This window comes from Trichomycterus rosablanca, chromosome 12 (assembly GCF_030014385.1).
Source record: "Trichomycterus rosablanca isolate fTriRos1 chromosome 12, fTriRos1.hap1, whole genome shotgun sequence".
Lineage (NCBI taxonomy): Eukaryota > Metazoa > Chordata > Actinopteri > Siluriformes > Trichomycteridae > Trichomycterus > Trichomycterus rosablanca.
In genome coordinates, this window is record NC_085999.1 from 2,072,501 (window position 1) to 2,093,939 (window position 21,439).

At 44.9% G+C, this 21,439-nt stretch overlaps 1 protein-coding gene across 3 annotated transcripts in view; it reads left to right on the forward strand.

The window, feature by feature from the left end:
- Nucleotides 1-21,439, forward strand: part of hdac4 (histone deacetylase 4) — a 180,701-nt gene that overhangs the window by 98,894 nt on the left and 60,368 nt on the right. For all 3 annotated transcript variants that reach the window (XM_063006540.1, XM_063006541.1, XM_063006542.1), the window contains 8 exons: nt 1,345-1,495; nt 4,230-4,350; nt 6,392-6,510; nt 14,684-14,812; nt 14,920-15,032; nt 15,780-15,896; nt 16,170-16,380; nt 20,917-21,113. In XM_063006540.1, the coding sequence (XP_062862610.1) occupies nt 1,345-1,495; nt 4,230-4,350; nt 6,392-6,510; nt 14,684-14,812; nt 14,920-15,032; nt 15,780-15,896; nt 16,170-16,380; nt 20,917-21,113 (1,158 nt within the window). The remainder of the gene's footprint in view (nt 1-1,344; nt 1,496-4,229; nt 4,351-6,391; nt 6,511-14,683; nt 14,813-14,919; nt 15,033-15,779; nt 15,897-16,169; nt 16,381-20,916; nt 21,114-21,439) is intronic.

The window sequence follows — 21,439 nt, forward strand, 5'->3', positions numbered from 1 at the left end:
TAGAAGCTCCGCTTAGCTTTTGTGCTCAGTTCGGACGTACCCTCACCCGCCCTCAGTGTGCATGAGCCACTTGGGTTTACAGACACATTTAGCAGCACTGAAAACTAGTTTCCTTTATCGATCTGTCCATCACAACCACAAAAAGGGCCGGACCTAACACCCCTCCGACACGTGTAGGGGTGTTTCCAAGCGCTTCTTTTCACCTGTGCTGGGCGGGATCACACGGGGATCAGTATCGCGCACAGAGAGTCACGCACTGCTCTCCATTATACACCGTCTCTGTTTAGACGCCATCGAGCAGCCAGCAGAGATGAGAAAGCCAATCTCGTCTGTCTGGGTGCCCAAAGTAAGATATGATTAAAATGATGATCTTTAGTTAGTCATGTCCGAGTTCCGTATACTCGCTAGCAGAACGGTCAGGGTACTGGACTATTCATCCGAAGGTCAACGATTTGTAACGTTTCAACACTTGACCCCACTAGAATACACTTTTTGCACCTGTGGCATCAGCATAAATCATGTTTTTGTTTTGTCTCTGCAATTAAATAAGCTCATAGTTTCAGAGGGGTTTGCCCACAGTGATTGACACTTTTTCCACAAGTAGTGCATCTAATAAACACAACGAGGTGTCATTCACCCCCATTAGTCACCCACAGAACGAGAGAGAATGAATTATATCTGCGTAATAGCACTTATAGGGCTTGGATAAATTTATTTCTAAGACAACTTTTAAAAAACAAATGACAGATATCTTAAGAGATACATGCAGCTGTATGACAAATTGATTCTTCTTTTATATTATATTATTGCTGTGTGATTCGACTATGTGTTATTGTATTGCGATCATCGTTGTTTGTTTTCAATGTCTTGTGTAAATTTGTTTGTATGGTTGTTCCTCAAGAGGCTTTGCCTTCTGCCAGGCCGCCGTTGTAAATAAGAAGCAGTTCTTAATGACTTGCCTGGTTAAATAAAGGTTAAATAAATAAAAATAAGTTGGTTCTAAAGGACTCTGAATAGTAAGTGTGGGTAATAAGCCATCATGTTGCAAATATACAGTATTATTTTAAGTTTAAAATACTTACATTTGTCTGTTATATGACACAAAATAAAATAAAAAAAACACACAACCCTGTTATAATTCTTTTTGTGTATTTAGAGATGTTTAGAGAGGTCTGGAGCCGCCTAAGTGTACCTGTGAAAAATTGCTTTGTAGCACCTGAATGCCTTTATATATTTGCCTGAAATTTTGTACTAAGTTAGACGAAGGGTTGCTGAAGTAGGAAATGTAGAACATGACTGAGAGATTATCAGCAGCATCCCTGCACACGCGTGTCTGTGTTCCAGCATCAGCAGGACCTGCTCGCTCTGAAGCATCAGCAGGAACTGTTGGAGCACCAGCGCAAGCTAGAGCGGCACCGGCGCGAACAGGAGCTGGAGAAACAGCAGCGTGAGCAGAAACTGCTGCGGCTCAAGAACAAGGGGCCCGGCCAGGAGAGTGAGTACAGAGTCGTCACACACACACACACACACACACACACACACACACACACACACACACACACACACGGCTGTAGGATCTCAGCTCTAGTGGGTTACCATAGGTTGGATGCTCAGAGAGCACAGGGCAAGCCGTAGCTTAGTGGTTAAAATACTGGACCCCTAATCAGAAGGTCGTTGGTTCAAACCCCACCACTGCAAGGTTGCTGCTGCTGGGCCCTCGAGCAAGGCCCTTAACCCTCAGTTGCTCGGACTGTATACTCTAACTGTCATGTAAGTCACATGCAAACTCAACACAGAAAGAACCCAATTGCTCCACTTGGGAATCGAACCCAGGACCTTCTTGCTACCCACGAGCCACGGTGCCGCCCCCGATTCGGGGTTATAAAAAGCATTCCTCACCCGATGCAGGAATCCTCTCAGGCGTGTGCCGGGGGGCATCACGGGATGAAAGTGAAGCCCGCGGGCTTAAAAAACACTTGTTAGCTCGAGTGTGTGTGTGTGTGTGTGTGTGTGTGTGTGCGCGCGTGCTCGTTTTTAAAGAAAGATGAAGGAGAACACGATACCCAGAAGCTCTATGCCGCCTGTATTCATCATGCCCATAACTGTGCCACGTTTCCATTCTCAGTAGTTTAGATGAATCGAATGCCGATTCATTTCTGAATCGTTTCGTCATTTGATTCAGTGATTCGAGGATCTGGAATCCTGTCGTCGGCTTCGGGTGGATTAAATCGAACCCTGGTGTAGACGCTCTTGTTAGTGGACGTCTGCACGCATCCTTCAGGACGTGACCCGGGGGGGGTCTCGGTCCTTTTCTAAATGAATTTTGGCACGATTCCTTTCAGGTGTGATCACAATACGAATTCAACTAGAACAAAAATATTACATTTAAATGAAATTCTTATTAATGATCAGTAAATAAATACATTTTAGTCTTGGGTACTTTTTAAAAGTAGCCAGAAATAAAGTCTGTATGTATTTAAAGCTACACTATATGGACGAAAGTATTAGGACACCTGTTCTAAATTTGAATTCAAAGGTATGTAAACCAACCAGAAAATAAGTCATTGTTTTAATCGGGGCAGTCGTAGCCTCGCTGGTTCGAGCCCCATTACTGCCAGGTTGTCACCGTTGGGCCCTTGAGCAAGGCCCTTAACCCTCGATTGCTTAGACAATATACTGTCACTGTACTGTGTCACTTTGGATAAAAATAACAAACACTTTGCATAGAAAATACAGCTGACCCATGCACACTGAGGTCGGGTGTGGTTCAAAGCAACAGTCTGATCAAGGGGGTGTTTATTTTTGAAGTATATATTTACCCCCCCTAATTTCCCCCCTAATCTATTCTATTGATTGCAGTACCTGTTTAGCCATCGTCCCGCCCCTTACAGACACAAGCCAATCACATGTCTCACAATTAGGACTGAATGAGATTTGAGCAGTTGAGAGTGAGGGACCTTGCTCAGGGGTCCAACAGCGGCAACCTGGCGGTGGTGGGTTTGATTACTAGTTTACATTTTTAACCACTGAGCTACCACTTGATAATACACAAATGATGGGGACTCGCAACGCAACGCACGCAATGTGTAAATGTTCCAGCCAGCTTCCGGCGTAGTGATGAAGCGTCGCTCCCTACTCCCTACGCAGTTTGAAGTTGTGAAGTGTCATTTGAACATTTCCGTTACCTTTGGATTGGAATCTCACTTAAAATGGTGGAATACCCTACGTAGTGCACTTCACAGGAACGACCGGGGTGAACGGAACGCTCCTACAGAATCGGCGCTGATGGTTGAAAGAGCCGCTTTCTGAACCAATCAGAGCTTCTGATTGTAATTTACATTTACATTTACATCTTTGGCATTTAGCAGACGCCTTTTATCCAAAGCGACTTACAGCACTGTGACAGTATACAGTCTGAGCAATTGAGGGTTAAGGGCCTTGCTCAAGGGCCCAACAGTGGCAACCTGGCAGAGGTGAGGCTTGAACCAGCGACCTTCTGATTACTGAGTACTAGTAAACGCTGTTATTTGCATTTATTCAGTTTGCGTCACACAGATGACGTGGTAATGAAACGCTCGATCGGCTTTCTAACGACTTCCTGTTTTACTTCACGACCGGGAAAAGTTTGGAGGTTTTTATTTATAAGCACATTTACAAAATAACGGATTCTGTTCCTAATGGGACGCACGCTTATAAATGTAATAGCATCTGGAAGAACAGAAGCTCAGGTAAGCAGCGGTTATGATTGTTTTTGCTGTGTTTGGGATTTTGGCCGCTGTGCCGTGATTTATCGAGCGCTTTTGTTCTGTAATGAAAACAAAACGTATCAGTTGAAGCTTTTAACTGGAACCTTCTCGTTACAGAAATTACATTCATTTACACAATGAGGAGGAAAGTAAAGACACGAAGTAAAACGGATAAATACACTCGCTAATCTGTTGTTGTTTTTATCGGAACTTACAGATTATTTCTTTATTTCTACGCTACATTTCCAATGTGACTTTAGCCGTGTGTGTGTGTGTGTGTGTGTGTGTGTGCTAGGCAGTTTTCATCGTTGTGAGTTACATTGTTCCTCCAGCGTTCCTCAGTCAGGCTCCAGACCCACCAGGACTTTGATCAGGATGGAGTAGTTGAGGAACGATGGAAGGGCCGTATATAGCTCCAGGGCGGCGGCTCGGCGCTGCTGTGTGGGCGGGAATGGTGCTTAAATGCTGCTCTGTGATTGGCAGGCGCGGTGGCGAGCACGGAGGTGAAGATGCGTCTGCAGGAGTTCGTACTGAATAAGAAGAAAGCTCTGGCCCAGCGGAGCCTCAACCACTGCATGCCCAGCGACCCGCGCTACAACTACTGGTGAGAAAAGCAGTTTAGGGAAGGTCCTCATGTGTGCCCTATATACACTGTATGGACAAAAGTATCGGGACGCCTTTTCTAATTATTGAATTCATGTGTTTCAGCCACAGCAGTTCCTAACAGGTGTAATAAATCAATTATATAAAGGAAAGTCTATGCTTCCAACTTTGCAGCAACAGTTTAGGGAAGGACCTTTTCTTGTGTCAGTTTAAGGAAATGTCAGTGTCCTGCACAGAGCCCTGACCTCAGCCCCACTCAACAACTTTGGGATGAACCGGAACACCATTAGTGCCCTGACATACAAAAATCTTTTGACTGACACATACATTTTTGGGCACAAATTCCCACAGTACCAGCACAAAGGTAACGATTTGGTGTTGATACCTCTGGGATCTGGTGCTATCGACCCACTGGGTGTCTACATACAGACATGTCTGGCTTTGTCCGAGGGCAAAGCGTGGGGATGGATTGGTGTCCTGTCCTGCATTGCGCCCAGTGATTGCGTTTGACCCGTACCCACCGTGACCCTGACCGGAACAAGGCTGTCGGGAAACATTTTACCGGACACCATGTGGCCGAATGTCTGTGGACACCTTTTTTATCGCGGTTTAGGCATTCCAGCCACACATTGCAAACGGGTGGAGTAAATGTATCATGTTAGATACTAGGATTGGGATGTTCAACAAGCTTTTGGTGAGGTGTCCACATATTTTTGACTCTGTAGTGTGTATTGTAAGGTGGTACGTGTGACCCCGAATGCCCAGGTCAAGCAGAGATTTTACTCAGGGCTGTAATTGCGTTTACACGTCCTAAGGTAAACTACTGCAAGCTGATTCATACAAAAAAAACGTTTCGGTTTTTCCCCTTAAAATAAATTTGGAACAGGGCAGTTCTAGCTTAGCAGGTAAAGTACTGGTTTAGTCGTGATCAGAAGGTCACTGGTTCAATCCCAATCACTGCCACATTGCTAAAATACCCTCTACATACAGACATGGTTGGCTTTGTCTGAGTGGGTATGGATTGGCGTTCTGTCCGGCATGCGGTACTGCATTGCACCCAGTTATTGCGTTTTACCCGTACCCACCGTGACCCTGACCAGGAGAAAGCTGTCGTAAAACTATATACATATAAAATGATGTATATAAAGTAGAGATGCATGAGTACCGATACTGATATCGAGTATTTGCCCGATACCGCGCTCATTAACTCGTACTCGCATACGAGGCTCCGATACTAAACATCCGATACCGTGAGCCTGGTGCACGTTGCTGCGTTACGCCCGGCTCACACTACACGATTCTTGCCCTGATTTTTGCTCGGCGGCCGGTCGGCGCTAGATTTGCCGGCTCGGGAGCGACTCGGCGTTCGCTCGGCGATCGAAACTCGGCCCTCGATCGCTAAGTGTGAACTACCCGACAACTCGACCCGACCGGATCGAGTTTTCTAGCACGTCAGATATCCGATCTGAGATGTGCGACTGGGAATGAGGGACATGTCGATGAACAGCCAATGAGAACGCAGGATACGGTGTGAGGGGACACGCAGGAGAGGAGCGTAAACAGGTGGTACAGGGGCGTAATATAGTTTATATCAGAATACATCAGCACACACACACACGTCTTACAGTATTTCTGACCTGATCGTTCTCTACAAAACACCAACATTGCAAAAATATTTATTAACCTCCAACTCATTAACTCCATTAACTCGATAACTCCATCATTCTAAATAGGTATCGGTATCGGTATCGGTATCGGCAAGTACAAAAACACATGTACTTGTACTTGTACTCGGTTGGAAAAAAATGGTATTGTTGCATCCCTAATATAAAGTATGTGGACACCTTTTATTGCGGTTTAGGCATTCCAGCCACACATTGCAAACGGTTGTATTACATTTATCATGTTAAATACTAGGATTGGGATGTTCAGCAAGCTTTTGGTGAGGTGTCCACATACTTTTGACTCTGTAGTGTGTATTGGGGGAATGTTTGTTCGTCTATAGTTTATTTATTTGTGTCTATGTGTTGTCCTTTGTACAGGAAAACCCAGCACAGTTCCCTGGATCAGAGTTCTCCGCCCCAGACGGCGATGTCCACTTATAACAACCCGTTGCTGGGACTCTACGACTCGAAAAACGACTTCCCGCTCCGCAAGACAGGTAACATCACTTCCTGTAACAGAGCGTAGCTCCCTCGAGCGGTTTCCTGCTTCAGAATAAACCTTACAGTCTGATCGGATCCCTATTTTCATCCACTATCATCATCCTGAGCGGTGAACGTGACGGGCTGGACGATAGCAGCTTGAAATCACTGTTTATCATCACCCCCAGATCCTCCTGTCATAAAAAACTAGTAGTATTTAGTCCATGCCCAGGTCCCGACACCCGCCCGGTGGTCTGCGTCAGGGTCCTGTGTGGTGCAGCCGGAGTCTTCTGCACCTTAGGCACATTTACCTTATGCGGATTAAACCACTGGTCTCATTAATCAAGCTGGAAATGGAGCTGTCAGAGAACTGCAGTGCTGCCGGCCTCCCTGCACCCTGATGCCCCCCTGAGACGGGGTGAGGTGGAAGAGGGGTACAGTACGGCTGCAGTTCGCCCATCGCCTATTGTGCCGTCCACTTACTTGCTGACCTTGCGCACTGATTCTTTACAATTAATCAGTATTAAATAGCTCTGGTCTGCAGCACCAAAGCATTTGGCTCTTTAGGGGGCATCAGGGGCAGAACAGGGGCACTATATGGTGTTGATTGGAGCTGATCACGGAACAAGGAGGTAAACATCCCACACCTGGTAGTACAGCCTGGTGTAATGCAATATTATTCCATTTTACATTGCTCGAAAACCAGACCAGCACAAGCGGTGTTACAATACATCCGAACGTCATGTATAATACATGAAGAGAATCAATAGCGCGGTGAAATAGCATCAACATAGGGGTGCAGCGGTGTTGGCGTTCCGAATTCGCCGGCAGGGTGTCTGTACAATGCAAGTACGACGACTGGCTAGTCCAAGAGAGGGTGCACCATCGGGATTCCATAGAACTGCTGCAGTCACGACCTCTGCTGGCTGATCAGTGGCGCTGCACAGAGACGGGGGATAGTCGGGTACTGTAAACGTGTCATTTTCTGGATCAGGTTGAGGTCTGCAGCAGTAGGGATGAATCGGGTAATCGGGTATGACTAAATTAGGGAGATTTGTCTTAAGGTGTTGATTTAAAGGAGCTCTGAGGTATATTATGTATATGTATATTATTTTTTGGATTATTTTTTAGCTCCTAAGTTCTACACAGTGTAGAATTCAGCTAACCAGCCCCTCCAGCTTCAGGACGCTTATTTTTTTTAGCCTGGAGGAAATCTAAACTTCAAGTCAAGCGTCTCTTTGTACGACGGCGGTCCTTCACGTTGCGGCCGGGCGCGTCCCGCCGTACATAAACCTCAGTTTGCTCTGGCCGCCGCGCTGCATTCCTGAGGCCGGAGAGCGCAGCGTGTCGTCTGTCGCACAGGCTTCCACTCTTCCACCTCGACTTTCCCGTCACGTCTCTGATGGAACCGAGAACGCTCGTCCTTCCGTCTCGAGGTCTGATTTTGCATTTTCGTGTTTCCACTGGTGACGCACGGTGGAAGAACGAGGGTGGAAACGAGCTGCCGGCGTTCTTCTCTGTCCTTCCATTCATTCATTCATGTTAATCCGGAGTGAAAAACAGCTTTTCTGTCCCGGTTGACGTGAAGGTCACTGATTTAATATCTCCACGGTCGCGTCGGTTTGCTGACCTCGGCGGTTCAGCTGTTCGAGACTCGATTTCTCCTGCTTACTCCACAGACTGAAGAATTTTAGCTGTTTCAGCCACACACGGTGCCAACAGGTGTATAACATTAATTCTATACACCAGGGGTGTCCAAACTTTTCCTGTTGGGGGTCAGATGGGGTAAAAAATCTACAACCAAGGGGTCACAGTGTGTGATATGGATCTCCATATGAACCCGCTCCATGCAGGTGAAAAGAAGCGGTCGATACTGCGCTCGTGTCAGAGGGGGCGTGTGACTATAATGTACCTTCTCGGTCAGGATTAAACAACATGCGATTGGGTAATGGATACGACTAGATTGAGAGGAAAATGCATTAAAACACAAAATACAAAAATAATCAGATATATTTATATTTATACAGCATTTTAATTTATCTTTTATTGCTTCTTTCTTTTAAATTATTTTTATCTATAGAAATTTGTATTTTTTTCTATAATTTTTCATACTAAAATCTATCTGTACAGTGTCCTTGGGTACCTGTATTATAATAATAATAATAATAACTGTTACTATTATTATTATTATTACTATTATTACTATTATTATTATTATTATTACTATACTACTATCATTATTATTGTTATTATTATTGTTATTATTATTATTATTATTATTATTTTAATCAGCATTATTATTATTATTATTTTAATCAGCATTATTGTTATTATTATTATTATTAATTTAATCAGCATACTAATAATAATAATAATTATTATTATTATTATTGTTATTCTTATTCTTATTATTATGCTTATTATTATTCTTATTATTATTTTAATCAGCATCATTATTATTATTATTATTATTATTGTTATTATTTTAATCAACATCATTATTATTATTATTATTATTATTATTATTGTTATTATTTTAATCAGCATTATTATGATTATTGTTGTTATTATTATTATTGTTATTATGATTATTATTATTATTTTAATCAGCATTATTATTATTATTATTATTGTTGTTGTTGTTTTGTTATTATAATAATTATTATTATTTAAATCAGCATTATTGTTATTATTATTATTATTAATTTAATCAGCATACTAATAATAATAATAATTATTATTATTATTATTGTTATTCTTATTCTTATTATTATGCTTATTATTATTCTTATTATTATTTTAATCAGCATTATTGTTATTATTATTATTATTAATTTAATCAGCATACTAATAATAATAATAATTATTATTATTATTATTATTATTCTTATTCTTATTATTATGCTTATTATTATTCTTATTATTATTTTAATCAGCATCATTATTATTATTATTATTATTATTGTTATTATTTTAATCAGCATCATTATTATTATTATTATTAATATTATTGTTATTATTTTAATCAGCATTATTATTATTATTGTTGTTATTATTATTATTATTATGATTATTATTATTATTTTAATCAGCATTATTATTATTATTATTATTGTTGTTGTTGTTTTGTTATTATAATAATTATTATTATTTAAATCAGCATTATTATTATTATTATTATTGTTGTTGTTGTTGTTTTGTTATTATTATTATTATTATTATTATTATTTAAATCAGCATTATTATTATTATTATTATTATTATTATTGTTGTTGTTTTGTTATTATTATTATTATTATCAGCATTATTATTAATATTATTAATTGGGGGTTTAATCTCATATCTAAGCTTTTCTCCTCATATTCACCTCACCAGTATCTTCAGATCTCGACCATCCTCTAAGGGGTTCGGTTCCTAACCCGCTCTCTCTCTGTGCCGTATTTTCCTCCACATGTTAGGAGGGCCCCGGGACAGTGGTAATCCTTTGTTCGGTACATTGTGTGACCCCCCCCCCCCCCTTCCTGCCCCCCTCCTGTGCCATGGGCGCTCTTTTATTAGAGTGTGAGTAGCTCTCGGAACCCGTTCACCTGATCTGAACTCTCCCTAACAGCACTAAGCGCTTATTAAAACGCTTCTCGGCAGACGCGCCGCGTTTCATTTCCTGCTCCTTCTGCTGCGCCCGGCCGGTGACTTTCCATCGCTGGCACGGTCGGCGCGTGCCCTCCGTGGCACTTCAGGTCCCTTCCAGAGCTTTTACACCAGCTTTCATCAAGTTTTATAGTGCAGGGGGGGCTTTATTAGGTACACTGATCTGTTTTATATGCTACACTTAGCATGCTGATGAGGTTTGTGGGTATACACGTACCGACTGTAGCTCTGTCCGATTTGCCACCCTGTGTGCACCATTTATCTAATGGATCGGAACCTCGTAAGAACCCCGTTGGCTGGATGTTTGGATGGTGGATCAGTCTAAGCCCTGCCATGATGCTGATATGTTGGTGTAGCAGGTACAGCAGCGTTGTTAGGAACACCAACAGCATCCTGCGGTCACTATGGTAACAGAAGCTCTTCTTAATAAAGAGAAGCGTTCAAAAATCCCAACACTGCTGCACCTGATGCGCTTTTGAATGATAAATAGGGTACATAGGATGACTTAAGTCTACAGAGCACCAGATGGGCTACAGTCAGTACTTGTGTACCTACGAAGTTCATCATCATATGCTAGGTGAAGCTTTAATAACAATAGGTGTACCTAATAATTTGCTGGGTGAGTGTTTGTGCCACCCTCATGCCTTTCTCCATTAATTGATTCACCTCGGGTGCCCGCGAGTGCTTTGGCACACGCCAGGCTGTGTAATGTAATCGAGTTTAATGCCCCGGCTGCCTCTGGGCTTCGGGAACCGCGCTGAATCTCTTCCCTCGCTTTTTAATTCCGGTTTATTTCGGCGCCCGCGGCTAAATGCGCGCCGCAGATCAACAGTTGAGCCCCCGATGTTGTTCTTTACGCCCCTGTGATGCCACTTCTGTCGATCTCGTTTCTCTGCGCCCCACCCGAGCGCTCGGCCGCTTCGCTGATGAGAGAAACATCGTCGCCGCCGATCGTCTTTGCCTTTCCGTGCGATTCGCCGGCCGCCCGGGGTGCGCGCTGATACCCGTCTCCGGTGTGCGCGGGACCTCTTTGGTGTCTGATTAATTGCCCGTTTTACGCTTTCTAATCAGCCCGGTAACAGGAAGCCGCGCCGTCGTCTGTGGTTATTACAGCGGGGCGTCAGAACCAACCCGGCTTTTAAATTTAACGTTGGTTTTAATTTCTCTCCCACGCGCCGTAGCCCCTGAATAATGGCGAGAGGCTCAACACGGAGCCCAGATGGAGTGTGTTTGAGCCCGGGTTTATCTTCAGGTGCCGTGGATTTGTATTTTGCGACGGAATAATATCGACTAATCTTCATTAATGTAGACTGGAGCTCGTTTCTTGTCGCTAAAGCTTCCCCGTGCGGTGCGACGCATCAGATCCTCTCCGTAGTAAATCCTTTCTGATGGATGTTTGCGGTTTGACTAAATAATCTGCCTCATGAGCTCCGTGTCGCGTTAGAATCCTCTCTACTGAGGCAGCTCAGTGTAGTCCATGACCTTGTCATCTTAAGAGCGTATGTGTTTAGCATCAGCGGATAACGCCGCCAGCGAATTCACGACTAGCCGTGTATGTAAAAACACTCGACAGATCAGCAAAGCCCAGGGTGACCCTGCTCCCCGTCCTACTGTTCATCCCCAAGTCTCGATTCTGCCGCGTCGACACTATTTCGTCCACCGGCCTCCTGGTACCCGTCGTTCGTTTCACTTAGGGCCGCGGACGATGATGCCAGACGCCGGCTCCGTCAGTCACAGTGAATATCAGCCTGCAAAGAAGCCAAGTGCTACCATTCAAACCCCCAATCATTTTTTTACTATTATATTACACCCTGAAATCTTGTTCTTACAGAAGTTCCTATTCTCATCATGTTGTTTCTACACTCACTGTCCATATAGAAGCACTTTGTAGTTCTACAATTACTGACTGTAGTCCATCTGTTTCTCTACATGCTTTGTTACCCCCTTTCATGCTGTTGTTCAATGGTCAGGACCCCCACAGGACCACCACAGAGCAGGTGTTGGTGTGTTAGTGTGTGTTGTGCTGGTATGAGTGGATCAGACACAGCAGCGCTGCTGGAGTTTTTAAACACCTCGCTGTCACTGCTGGACTGAGAATAGTCCACCAACCAAAATATATCCACCCAACAGCGCCCCGTGGGCGGCGTCCTGTGACCACTGATGAAGGTCTAGAAGATGACCGACTCAAACAGCAGCAATAGATGAGCGATCGTCTCTGACTTCACATCTACAAGGTGGACCGACTAGGTAGGAGTGTCTAATAGAGTGGACAGTGAGTGGACACGGTATTTAAAAACTCCAGCAGCGCTGCTGTGTCTGATCCACTCATACCAGCACAACACACACTAACACACCACAACCATGTCAGTGTCACTGCAGTGCTGAGAATGATCCACCACCTAAATAATACCTGCTCTGTGGGGGTCCTGACCATTGAAGAACAGCATGAAAGGGGGGTAACAAAGCATGTAGAGAAACAGATGGACTACAGTCAGTAATTGTAGAACTACAAAGTGCTTCTATATGGTAAGTGGAGCTGATAAAATGGACAGTGAGTGTAGAAACAAGGAGGTGGTTTTAATGTTATGGCTGATCAGATCACAAGTGGTTACGTTCTCCTCCAAATTTAGTCGTATCCAATTACCTGATCGCATTTCGCTTTCTTTACTGCAGCGGACCTCCACTCCTGACCCAGGAGGCCGCTTCTTTTCGCCCGCACGGTGGGTGAAAAGATATGGAGATCCGTATCGTGCACGGAGAGTCACACATCAACGTCCTCGATCAGCCGGCAGTTTTGAGAAAACCCTACGTCATTCCCACTGATTTGAACTTACAACCTCGAGATGCCAGCACAGGGTTTAAAACTTTAATAATTAGGCTGCGTGTTTATAAAATATAACTTTAGATTTATGTTAGTCTGATGCTCCCGGTGCACTTTTCTGTGACCCCACATTAAGAATTAGCAAAAGTACTATATAAGTAATAAGAGCGAAGCTTAATTCAGTCTCTGGCAGGCGAGTTCCTCATCCTTGTATTATGTATGATCTTAATGGCAGGATGCAGCACGTTGTTTAACTGGGATGTCTGGGAACGGTGCCGCCTCTTACCAGAAGTGCCACCAGTACACTTACCCAGGTTTGCTGAGCACAACCACAGGACGAGCGTTTTAATAGAGCGCTCTTCTATAAAGTGCTTCAGGTTATGGAACCTGTGCCTCTCAGATGCGTGTCGGCGAGTGCATTAAGACAGGTTCATCTGCGCTCTAATTTAGTCTTTCTAAGTGGGTGTGACCGATGGGAAGACCGACGGTGCTTATGGTCATTCTGTAAATGACTGCTGACCGCACTTAACGTCGACCGGGTCCCGGTGGGCTCACGAGGCCTCTAATGAACTTAGAATGCACTCATTGCCGGCCAATGGACGTTTAGCGTGCGGTCGTGCCTCAACGAAGGGTCAAACGGTCAGGAGGGCGGTCACCAATACAGAAGCTAAGTGGAGACCGAGGGTCTCGCGGATAAAACGACGCCAGAGAACGTCAAAGCAGGGGGTCATCAGAAGTGCTTTTAGGAGACGTTTTGAAATAACCATCAAATCCAGTCTTACAGCTCCACATGTATCTGTTAGCGCTTTTCCACCAAAAGAACTCTGGTTCTGGTTCTCAAACCGGTTCTGTTCAGGTTTCTTAGAACCTTGGTGTTCTGTAGAGAACCGACCCGCGTTTCCACCAGTTTTTTGAGAACCAAGCCTGCGTCATCAACGGTGGGCGTTGCTTAACGGAAGTTAAGAGTAGTAATATCATGGCGGAGCTTGTAGAGCATGTAGTTTGTGCTGCTGTTACAAAAAAGCATCGATCAGCTATCGGTGATGAGAATACCAAACTAGACTCAGCCCATGAGGGTTAGGATCGAGTAATTTATTACAGATACGGCACACAAGTGGTTACGTTCTCCTCCAGATTTAGTCGTATCCAATTACCTGATCGCGTTTTGCTTTCTCTACTGCTGCGGACCTCCACTCCTGACCCAGGAGGCCGCTTCTTTTCACCTGCCTGATGGGTGAAAAGATATGGAGATCCGTATCGTGCACGGAGGATCACACATCGATCTCCTTTATCCCCCGTCTCTGTGCAGGCGGCATCGATCAGCCAGCGGTTTTGAGAGAACCCTACGTCATTCCCACTCACTATCGTCCACACAGGCAGTCGGTAGCAAAGTCCAGAGCCGAGATTCGAACAGGACCAAAAAGCCCCTAAAAGTCCCTAAATATTACAAAGTAGAAACCTAGAGAGGAACCAGAGTGAACATGGACCAGCATCCTCCTTGTGTGGCCTAAAGGAGGCCATTTCATTTCATTTTCGTCAGCTGGTTTGTCCGGGTTCCTCCAGGACCAGATGCTGGTTTAGACGTTTATTACTCTAGCTTGTTAATATCCATTAAACAAAGTCGGTCGCTTCTCTATATACTGTGGCCGTGCCTGTGGGAGGGAGGGCTGGACTGGAGTTTGTTGCGAGTATAATAGGGAATTGGCTTTCTCTCCCTGCAGCATCCGAGCCGAATCTGAAGCTGCGTTCCAAACTAAAGCAGAAGGTGGCGGAGCGGCGCAGCAGTCCGTTGCTGAGGAGGAGGGACTGCCCCATCACTCTGGCCAAGAAACGCTCGCTGGACGTGGCAGGTGAGTCGATCCGATCCGTCGCGACGCCGCTGGGTGAGGAACTCGCAGTATGGGCGCGGCGGTTATGCGGTACTGATCAGATCTGATGTGTTTCCTGTGCTGTGTAGATTCGGCTTGTAACAGCGCCCCCGGTTCGGGTCCGAGCTCGCCCAACAACAGTTCCAGCAACATCCCCAACGAGAACGGCATCACCGGCTCCATCTGCAACAGCCCTGTCGAGGTAGGTACTCACACCACAGTGCATTATGGGTATTACTGCATAAAATAAGAACTGTACCGCCAGGACGTTGTGTTATATGCATTTTAAATAAATTAAACACATGAAAGTGCCAACACAGGGCACGGTTGGCCGTGGTTGAGGGAGGGAAGGTCAGACGGGGTCTCTACATTTATATTTGCAGCTGTCCAGCTCTACCAGCTGCCGCGATTGGCGTCCAAACCGTTCCTTTCTTGCACCCAGTGACTACATTATGGTCTGTGGGCACTCAACTGGCGCGGGGTAAAGTACGCCAACTCACTATAACTGAGATCTAGGGATACAGGGTTTTGATCTCAGAGGTGATATCGACCAGTCGGGTGTCTGCACAGACATGATTGGCTTTGTCTGACGGGCGTGGTGAAGCCCTGCATTAGATTGGCATCCAAGCTGTTCTTGCCTTGCACCCGGTGACTACATTATGGTCTGTGGGCACTCAACTGGTGCAGGGTAAAGTACACCCACTATCTCTGAGGGTTCGAATCTCTGCAGAGATATTGGCCGGTCAGTCATCTGCACAGACATGATTGGCTATTGTCCATGTCATTGAGAGTCAGTCAGTGCGCTCTTAGTGCCGGTTCCAAGCCCAGATAGAAATTGAACTTTGACCCAGTTTCAGAGCTCCTCCAATGAGACAGACTGTTTGATATGAGGTGGTAAAATGCCCCCCCCCCCCCTGACTCTGAATGCTTGTGTGTTCCTCTGTTCCAGTCGTCCTTGGCACATCGTCTGGTCAGCAGAGAGGGTTCTGTTAGCCAGCTGTCTCTCTACACATCGCCCTCCCTCCCTAACATCACTCTGGGCCTGCCAGCTACCTGCTCTACCACTGTGAGTGCCCGGCTCTCTCTTTGTCTCGTTGATGCTCCTTCTGTCCTCTTTCTCTTTTTATATTTCTCATTGCAAGACCTGATTCGCCTACAAATACTGACAGAGCTGAGGAGTCCACACAGAGGGCCTCTGTCTCCACCGTCTTTGTTCCGTTTGTGGTTTTCAAGCTATTCAAGTACTGACTGTCGCTCTGACGCAGACACCAGCCCCCCGGAATGAAGACTCTTGTGCTGACGTTCGCACCCTGGTTTTGTTTCTCCTGTCCTTCACCAGGTGGCGTCCGGCCAGCAGGAAGGGGAGCGTCTGACCCTCGCAGGCCTGCAGCCAGGATTACCCATAACCACTCCGTTTATCCCCGGTGCCCACCTCTCTTCATATCTGGCTGCCTCGGCGCTGGAGCGGGACGGAGGCTCGGCCCACAACCCCCTTCTGCAGCACATGGTCCTCCTGGAGCAGTCGGCCTCCCAGAATCCTCTTGTTTCAGGTGTGTGTATAAAAATACCCTGTACCCACGGATATATAAACTGTACCCACGGATTTAAACATCAGAATTGGTGACACAGTTTTGCTAAGTTGATGGTACAGTTTACAAATCTGTGGGTGCAGTTTACAAATTTGTGGGTACAGTTTATAAATCAGTGGGTACAGTTTATAAATCAGTGGGTACAGTCTATAAATCAGTGGGCACAGTTTACAAATTTGTGGGTACAGTTTACAAATCTGTGGGTACACTTTACAAATCAGTGGGTACAGTTTATAAATCAGTGGGTACAGTTTACAAATCAGTGGGTACAGTTTACAAATTTGTGGGTACAGTTTACAAATCAGTGGGTACAGTTTACAAATCTGTGGGTACAGTTTATAAATCAGTGGGTACAGTTTATAAATCAGTGGGTACAGTCTATAAATCAGTGGGCACAGTTTACAAATTTGTGGGTACAGTTTACAAATCTGTGGGTACACTTTACAAATCAGTGGGTACAGTTTATAAATCAGTGGGTACAGTTTACAAATCAGTGGGTACAGTTTACAAATTTGTGGGTACAGTTTATAAATCAGTGGGTACAGTCTATAAATCAGTGGGCACAGTTTACAAATTTGTGGGTACAGTTTACAAATCTGTGGGTACACTTTACAAATCAGTGGGTACAGTTTATAAATCAGTGGGTACAGTTTACAAATTTGTGGGTGCAGTTTATAAATCAGTGGGCACAGTTTACAAATTTGTGGGTACAGTTTACAAATCAGTGGGTACAGTTTACAAATCTGTGGGTACAGTTTATAAATCAGTGGGTACAGTTTATAAATCAGTGGGTACAGTCTATAAATCAGTGGGCACAGTTTACAAATTTGTGGGTACAGTTTACAAATCTGTGGGTACACTTTACAAATCAGTGGGTACAGTTTATAAATCAGTGGGTACAGTTTACAAATCAGTGGGTACAGTTTACAAATTTGTGGGTACAGTTTATAAATCAGTGGGTACAGTTTACAAATCTGTGGGTACAGTCTATAAATCAGTGGGCACAGTTTACAAATTTGTGGGTACAGTTTACAAATCTGTGGGTACAGTCTATAAATCAGTGGGTACAGTCTATAAATCAGTGGGCACAGTTTACAAATTTGTGGGTACAGTTTACAAATCTGTGGGTACACTTTACAAATCAGTGGGTACAGTTTATAAATCAGTGGGTACAGTTTACAAATCAGTGGGTACAGTTTACAAATTTGTGGGTACAGTTTATAAATCAGTGGGTACAGTCTATAAATCAGTGGGCACAGTTTACAAATTTGTGGGTACAGTTTACAAATCTGTGGGTACACTTTACAAATCAGTGGGTACAGTTTATAAATCAGTGGGTACAGTCTATAAATCAGTGGGCACAGTTTACAAATTTGTGGGTACAGTTTACAAATCTGTGGGTACACTTTACAAATCAGTGGGTACAGTTTATAAATCAGTGGGTACAGTTTACAAATTTGTGGGTGCAGTTTATAAATCAGTGGGCACAGTTTACAAATTTGTGGGTACAGTTTACAAATCTGTGGGTACAGTCTATAAATCAGTGGGTACAGTTTATAAATCTGTGGGTACAGTTTATAAATCAGTGGGTACAGTCTATAAATCAGTGGGCACAGTTTACAAATCTGTGGGTACAGTTTACAAATCTGTGGGTACACTTTACAAATCAGTGGGTACAGTTTATAAATCAGTGGGTACAGTTTACAAATCAGTGGGTACAGTTTACAAATTTGTGGGTACAGTTTATAAATCAGTGGGTACAGTTTACAAATCTGTGGGTACAGTTTATAAATATGTGGGCACAGTTTACAAATCTGTGGGTACAGTTTATAAATCAGTGGGTACAGTTTACAAATCTGTGGGTACAGTTTACAAATCTGTGGGTACAGTTTACAAATCTGTGGGTACAGTTTATAAATCTGCGGGTACAGTTTATATATCAGTGGGTACAGTTTATAAATCAGTGGGTACAGTTTACAAATCAGTGGGTACAGTTTATAAATCAGTGGGTACAGTTTACAAATCAGTGGGTACAGTTTATAAATCAGTGGGTACAGTTTACAAATCAGTGGGTACAGTTTATAAATCAGTGGGTACAGTTTATAAATCCGTGGGTACAGTTTATAAATCAGTGGGTACAGTTTACAAATCAGTGGGTACAGTTTATAAATCAGTGGGTACAGTTTACAAATCTGTGGGTACAGTTTATAAATCTGTGGGTACAGTTTACAAATCAGTGGGTACAGTTTATAAATCAGTGGGTACAGTTTATAAATCAGTGGGTACAGTTTACAAATCAGTGGGTACAGTTTACAAATCAGTGGGCACAGTTTACAAATCAGTGGGTACAGTTTATAAATCCGTGGGTACAGTTTACAAATCAGTGGGTACAGTTTACAAATCAGTGGGTACAGTTTATAAATCCGTGGGTACAGTTTATAAATCTGTGGTTTCAGTTTACAAATCTGTGGGTACAGTTTACAAATCTGTGGTTTTAGTTTACAAATCAGTGGGTACAGTTTACAAATCAGTGGGTACAGTTTACAAATCAGTGGGTACAGTTTACAAATCAGTGGGTACAGTTTATAAATTAGTGGGTACAGTTTACAAATCTGTGGTTTTAGTTTACAAATCAGTGGGTACAGTTTACAAATCAGTGGGTACAGTTTACAAATCAGTGGGTACAGTTTACAAATCAGTGGGTACAGTTTATAAATTAGTGGGTACAGTTTACAAATCAGTGGGTACAGTTTATAAATCAGTGGGTACAGTTTATAAATCAGTGGGTACAGTTTACAAATCTGTACCATGAGATTTATCTAGTGACCGATCTGCCTGGCACAGCTCAGCGGTTTGAATGTATAGGTGTGTTTAGGTGAGAGACGGGCAGGTCGTTACCCGTGAGATGAACGTGTGAGTAAATGTTTGACGGAAGCGCCCGCTCTCAGCGGGGTTCACGTGTTTACCTTGAGTGCGGCTCCGTTAATGTTCCTTTTTACAAATCGGCGTCGATTTGCACCGATTGGTGGTGAGGAGGCTTTATCTGAGCGGGATTAGTCACGGACGGTGTTAATTAGCCTCCCACGGAGCTGTGCCACAGCAGCGGGCGGGGCGAGAGAGAGAGAGAGGCGGTGTGACTCAGCGCTGGATCACACTGGCCCCTCTCCACCGCAGCATCCGGTCAGGAGATCATTCAAATCAGGGTCCGGCAAGCACACCGGTCAGAGGGTGAACACTGGAGAGAGGGTGAACACCGGTGAGAGGGTGAACACCGGGGAGAGGGTGAACACCAGTGAGAGGGTGAACACCGGTGAGAGGGTGATGGGGTGGTGTTTAGGCATGCCTAGATGGTGTGTAGGACGCTGGGATGGTTTTTAGGCATGTCAGAATTGTGTTTAGGATGCCAGGATGGTGTTTAGGATGCTGGGATGGTGTTTGTGCACACTGGGATGGTGTTTAGCCATGTCAGGATGGTGTTTAGGCACATTAAGATGTTTAGGCACACTGGGATGGTGTTTAGAGACTCCAGGATGGTGTTTAGGCATGTCGGGATGGTGTTTAGGTACACCGGGATGGTGTTTAGGCACACTGGGATGGTGTTTAGGATGCCAGGATGGTGTTTAGGCACACTGGGATGGTGTTTAGCCATGTCAGGATGGTGTTTAGACACATTGGGATGTTTAGGCACACTGGGATGGTGTTTAGGGACTCCAGGATGGTGTTTAGGCATGTCGGGATGGTGTTTAGGTACACCGGGATGGTCTTTAGGACACCAGGATGGAGTTAAGGCATGTTAAGATGTAGTTTATACACGTCGGTTTGTTATTTAGGCACGCCGGGATGGTGTTTAGGCATGTCGGGATGGTGTGTACTCTCACTGGGATGGTGTTTACGATGCTGGGATGGTCATTAGGCATGTCAGGATGGTGTTTAGGCACACTGTGACGGTGTTTAGGCACGCCGAGATGGTGTTTAGGCACACTAGGATGGTGTTTAGGATGCCAGGATGGTGTTTAGGCACACTGGGATGGTGTTTAAGATGCCAGGATGGTGTTTAGGATGCCAGGATGGTGTTTAGGCACACTGTGATGATGTTTAGGATGCTGGGATGGTGTTTAGGATGCTGGGATGGTGTTTAGGATGCCGGGATGGTGTTTAGGCACACTGTGATGGTGTTTAGGATGCTGGGATGGTGTTTAGGATGCCAGGATGGTGTTTAGGATGCCGGGATGGTGTTTAGGAGGCCAGGATGGTGTTTAGGCACTCTGGGATGGTGTTTAGGCACTCTGGGATGGTGTTTAGGCTCACTGGGATGGTGTTTAGGCTCACTGGGATGGCGTTTTGGAGGCCGGGATGGTGTTTAGGCACACTGTGATGGTTTTTAGGATGCAGGGATGGTGTTTAGGCACACTGGGATGGTGTAGAGATGTGATTTGATTGGTGTTTGTGCATGTCATTCAGAGTAGTATTTAAATAACAAGCGTGCCGTGTGCGCAGGTTTGGGCGCTCTGCCCCTGCAGACCCCCTCCATCCACAAGCTGCGCCCCCACCGGCCGCTGGGACGGACCCAGTCGGCGCCGCTGCCCCAGAACAGCCAGGCCCTGCAGCAACTGGTCGTCCAGCAGCAGCACCACCAGTTCCTCACCAAGCACAAGCAGCACTTCCAGCAGCAGCAGCAGCTCCACATCAGCAAGGTACGAACCCCCCCACCCGTACCTCCAACGTTCCTCTAACGTTCCTCTAACGTACCTCCAACGTCCCTCCGCGCCGTTCCTCTCCGACGTCTGCCTGTACTTCCCCTGTCACCATGGCAACCGGGAGGAAACGCATTCCTCATTTGGTCAGACAGGAAGCTCGGCGACTTTGCGAGTGTGATGCAGAATGCAGTGTCAGTGAGCGTGGGTGGAGGGAAAAGCCTCTCTCTCCCTCTCTCTCTCTCTCTCTCTCTCTCTCTCACACACACACACACACACACGCTCTCTTACACACACACACACTCGCTCTCTTACACACACACACA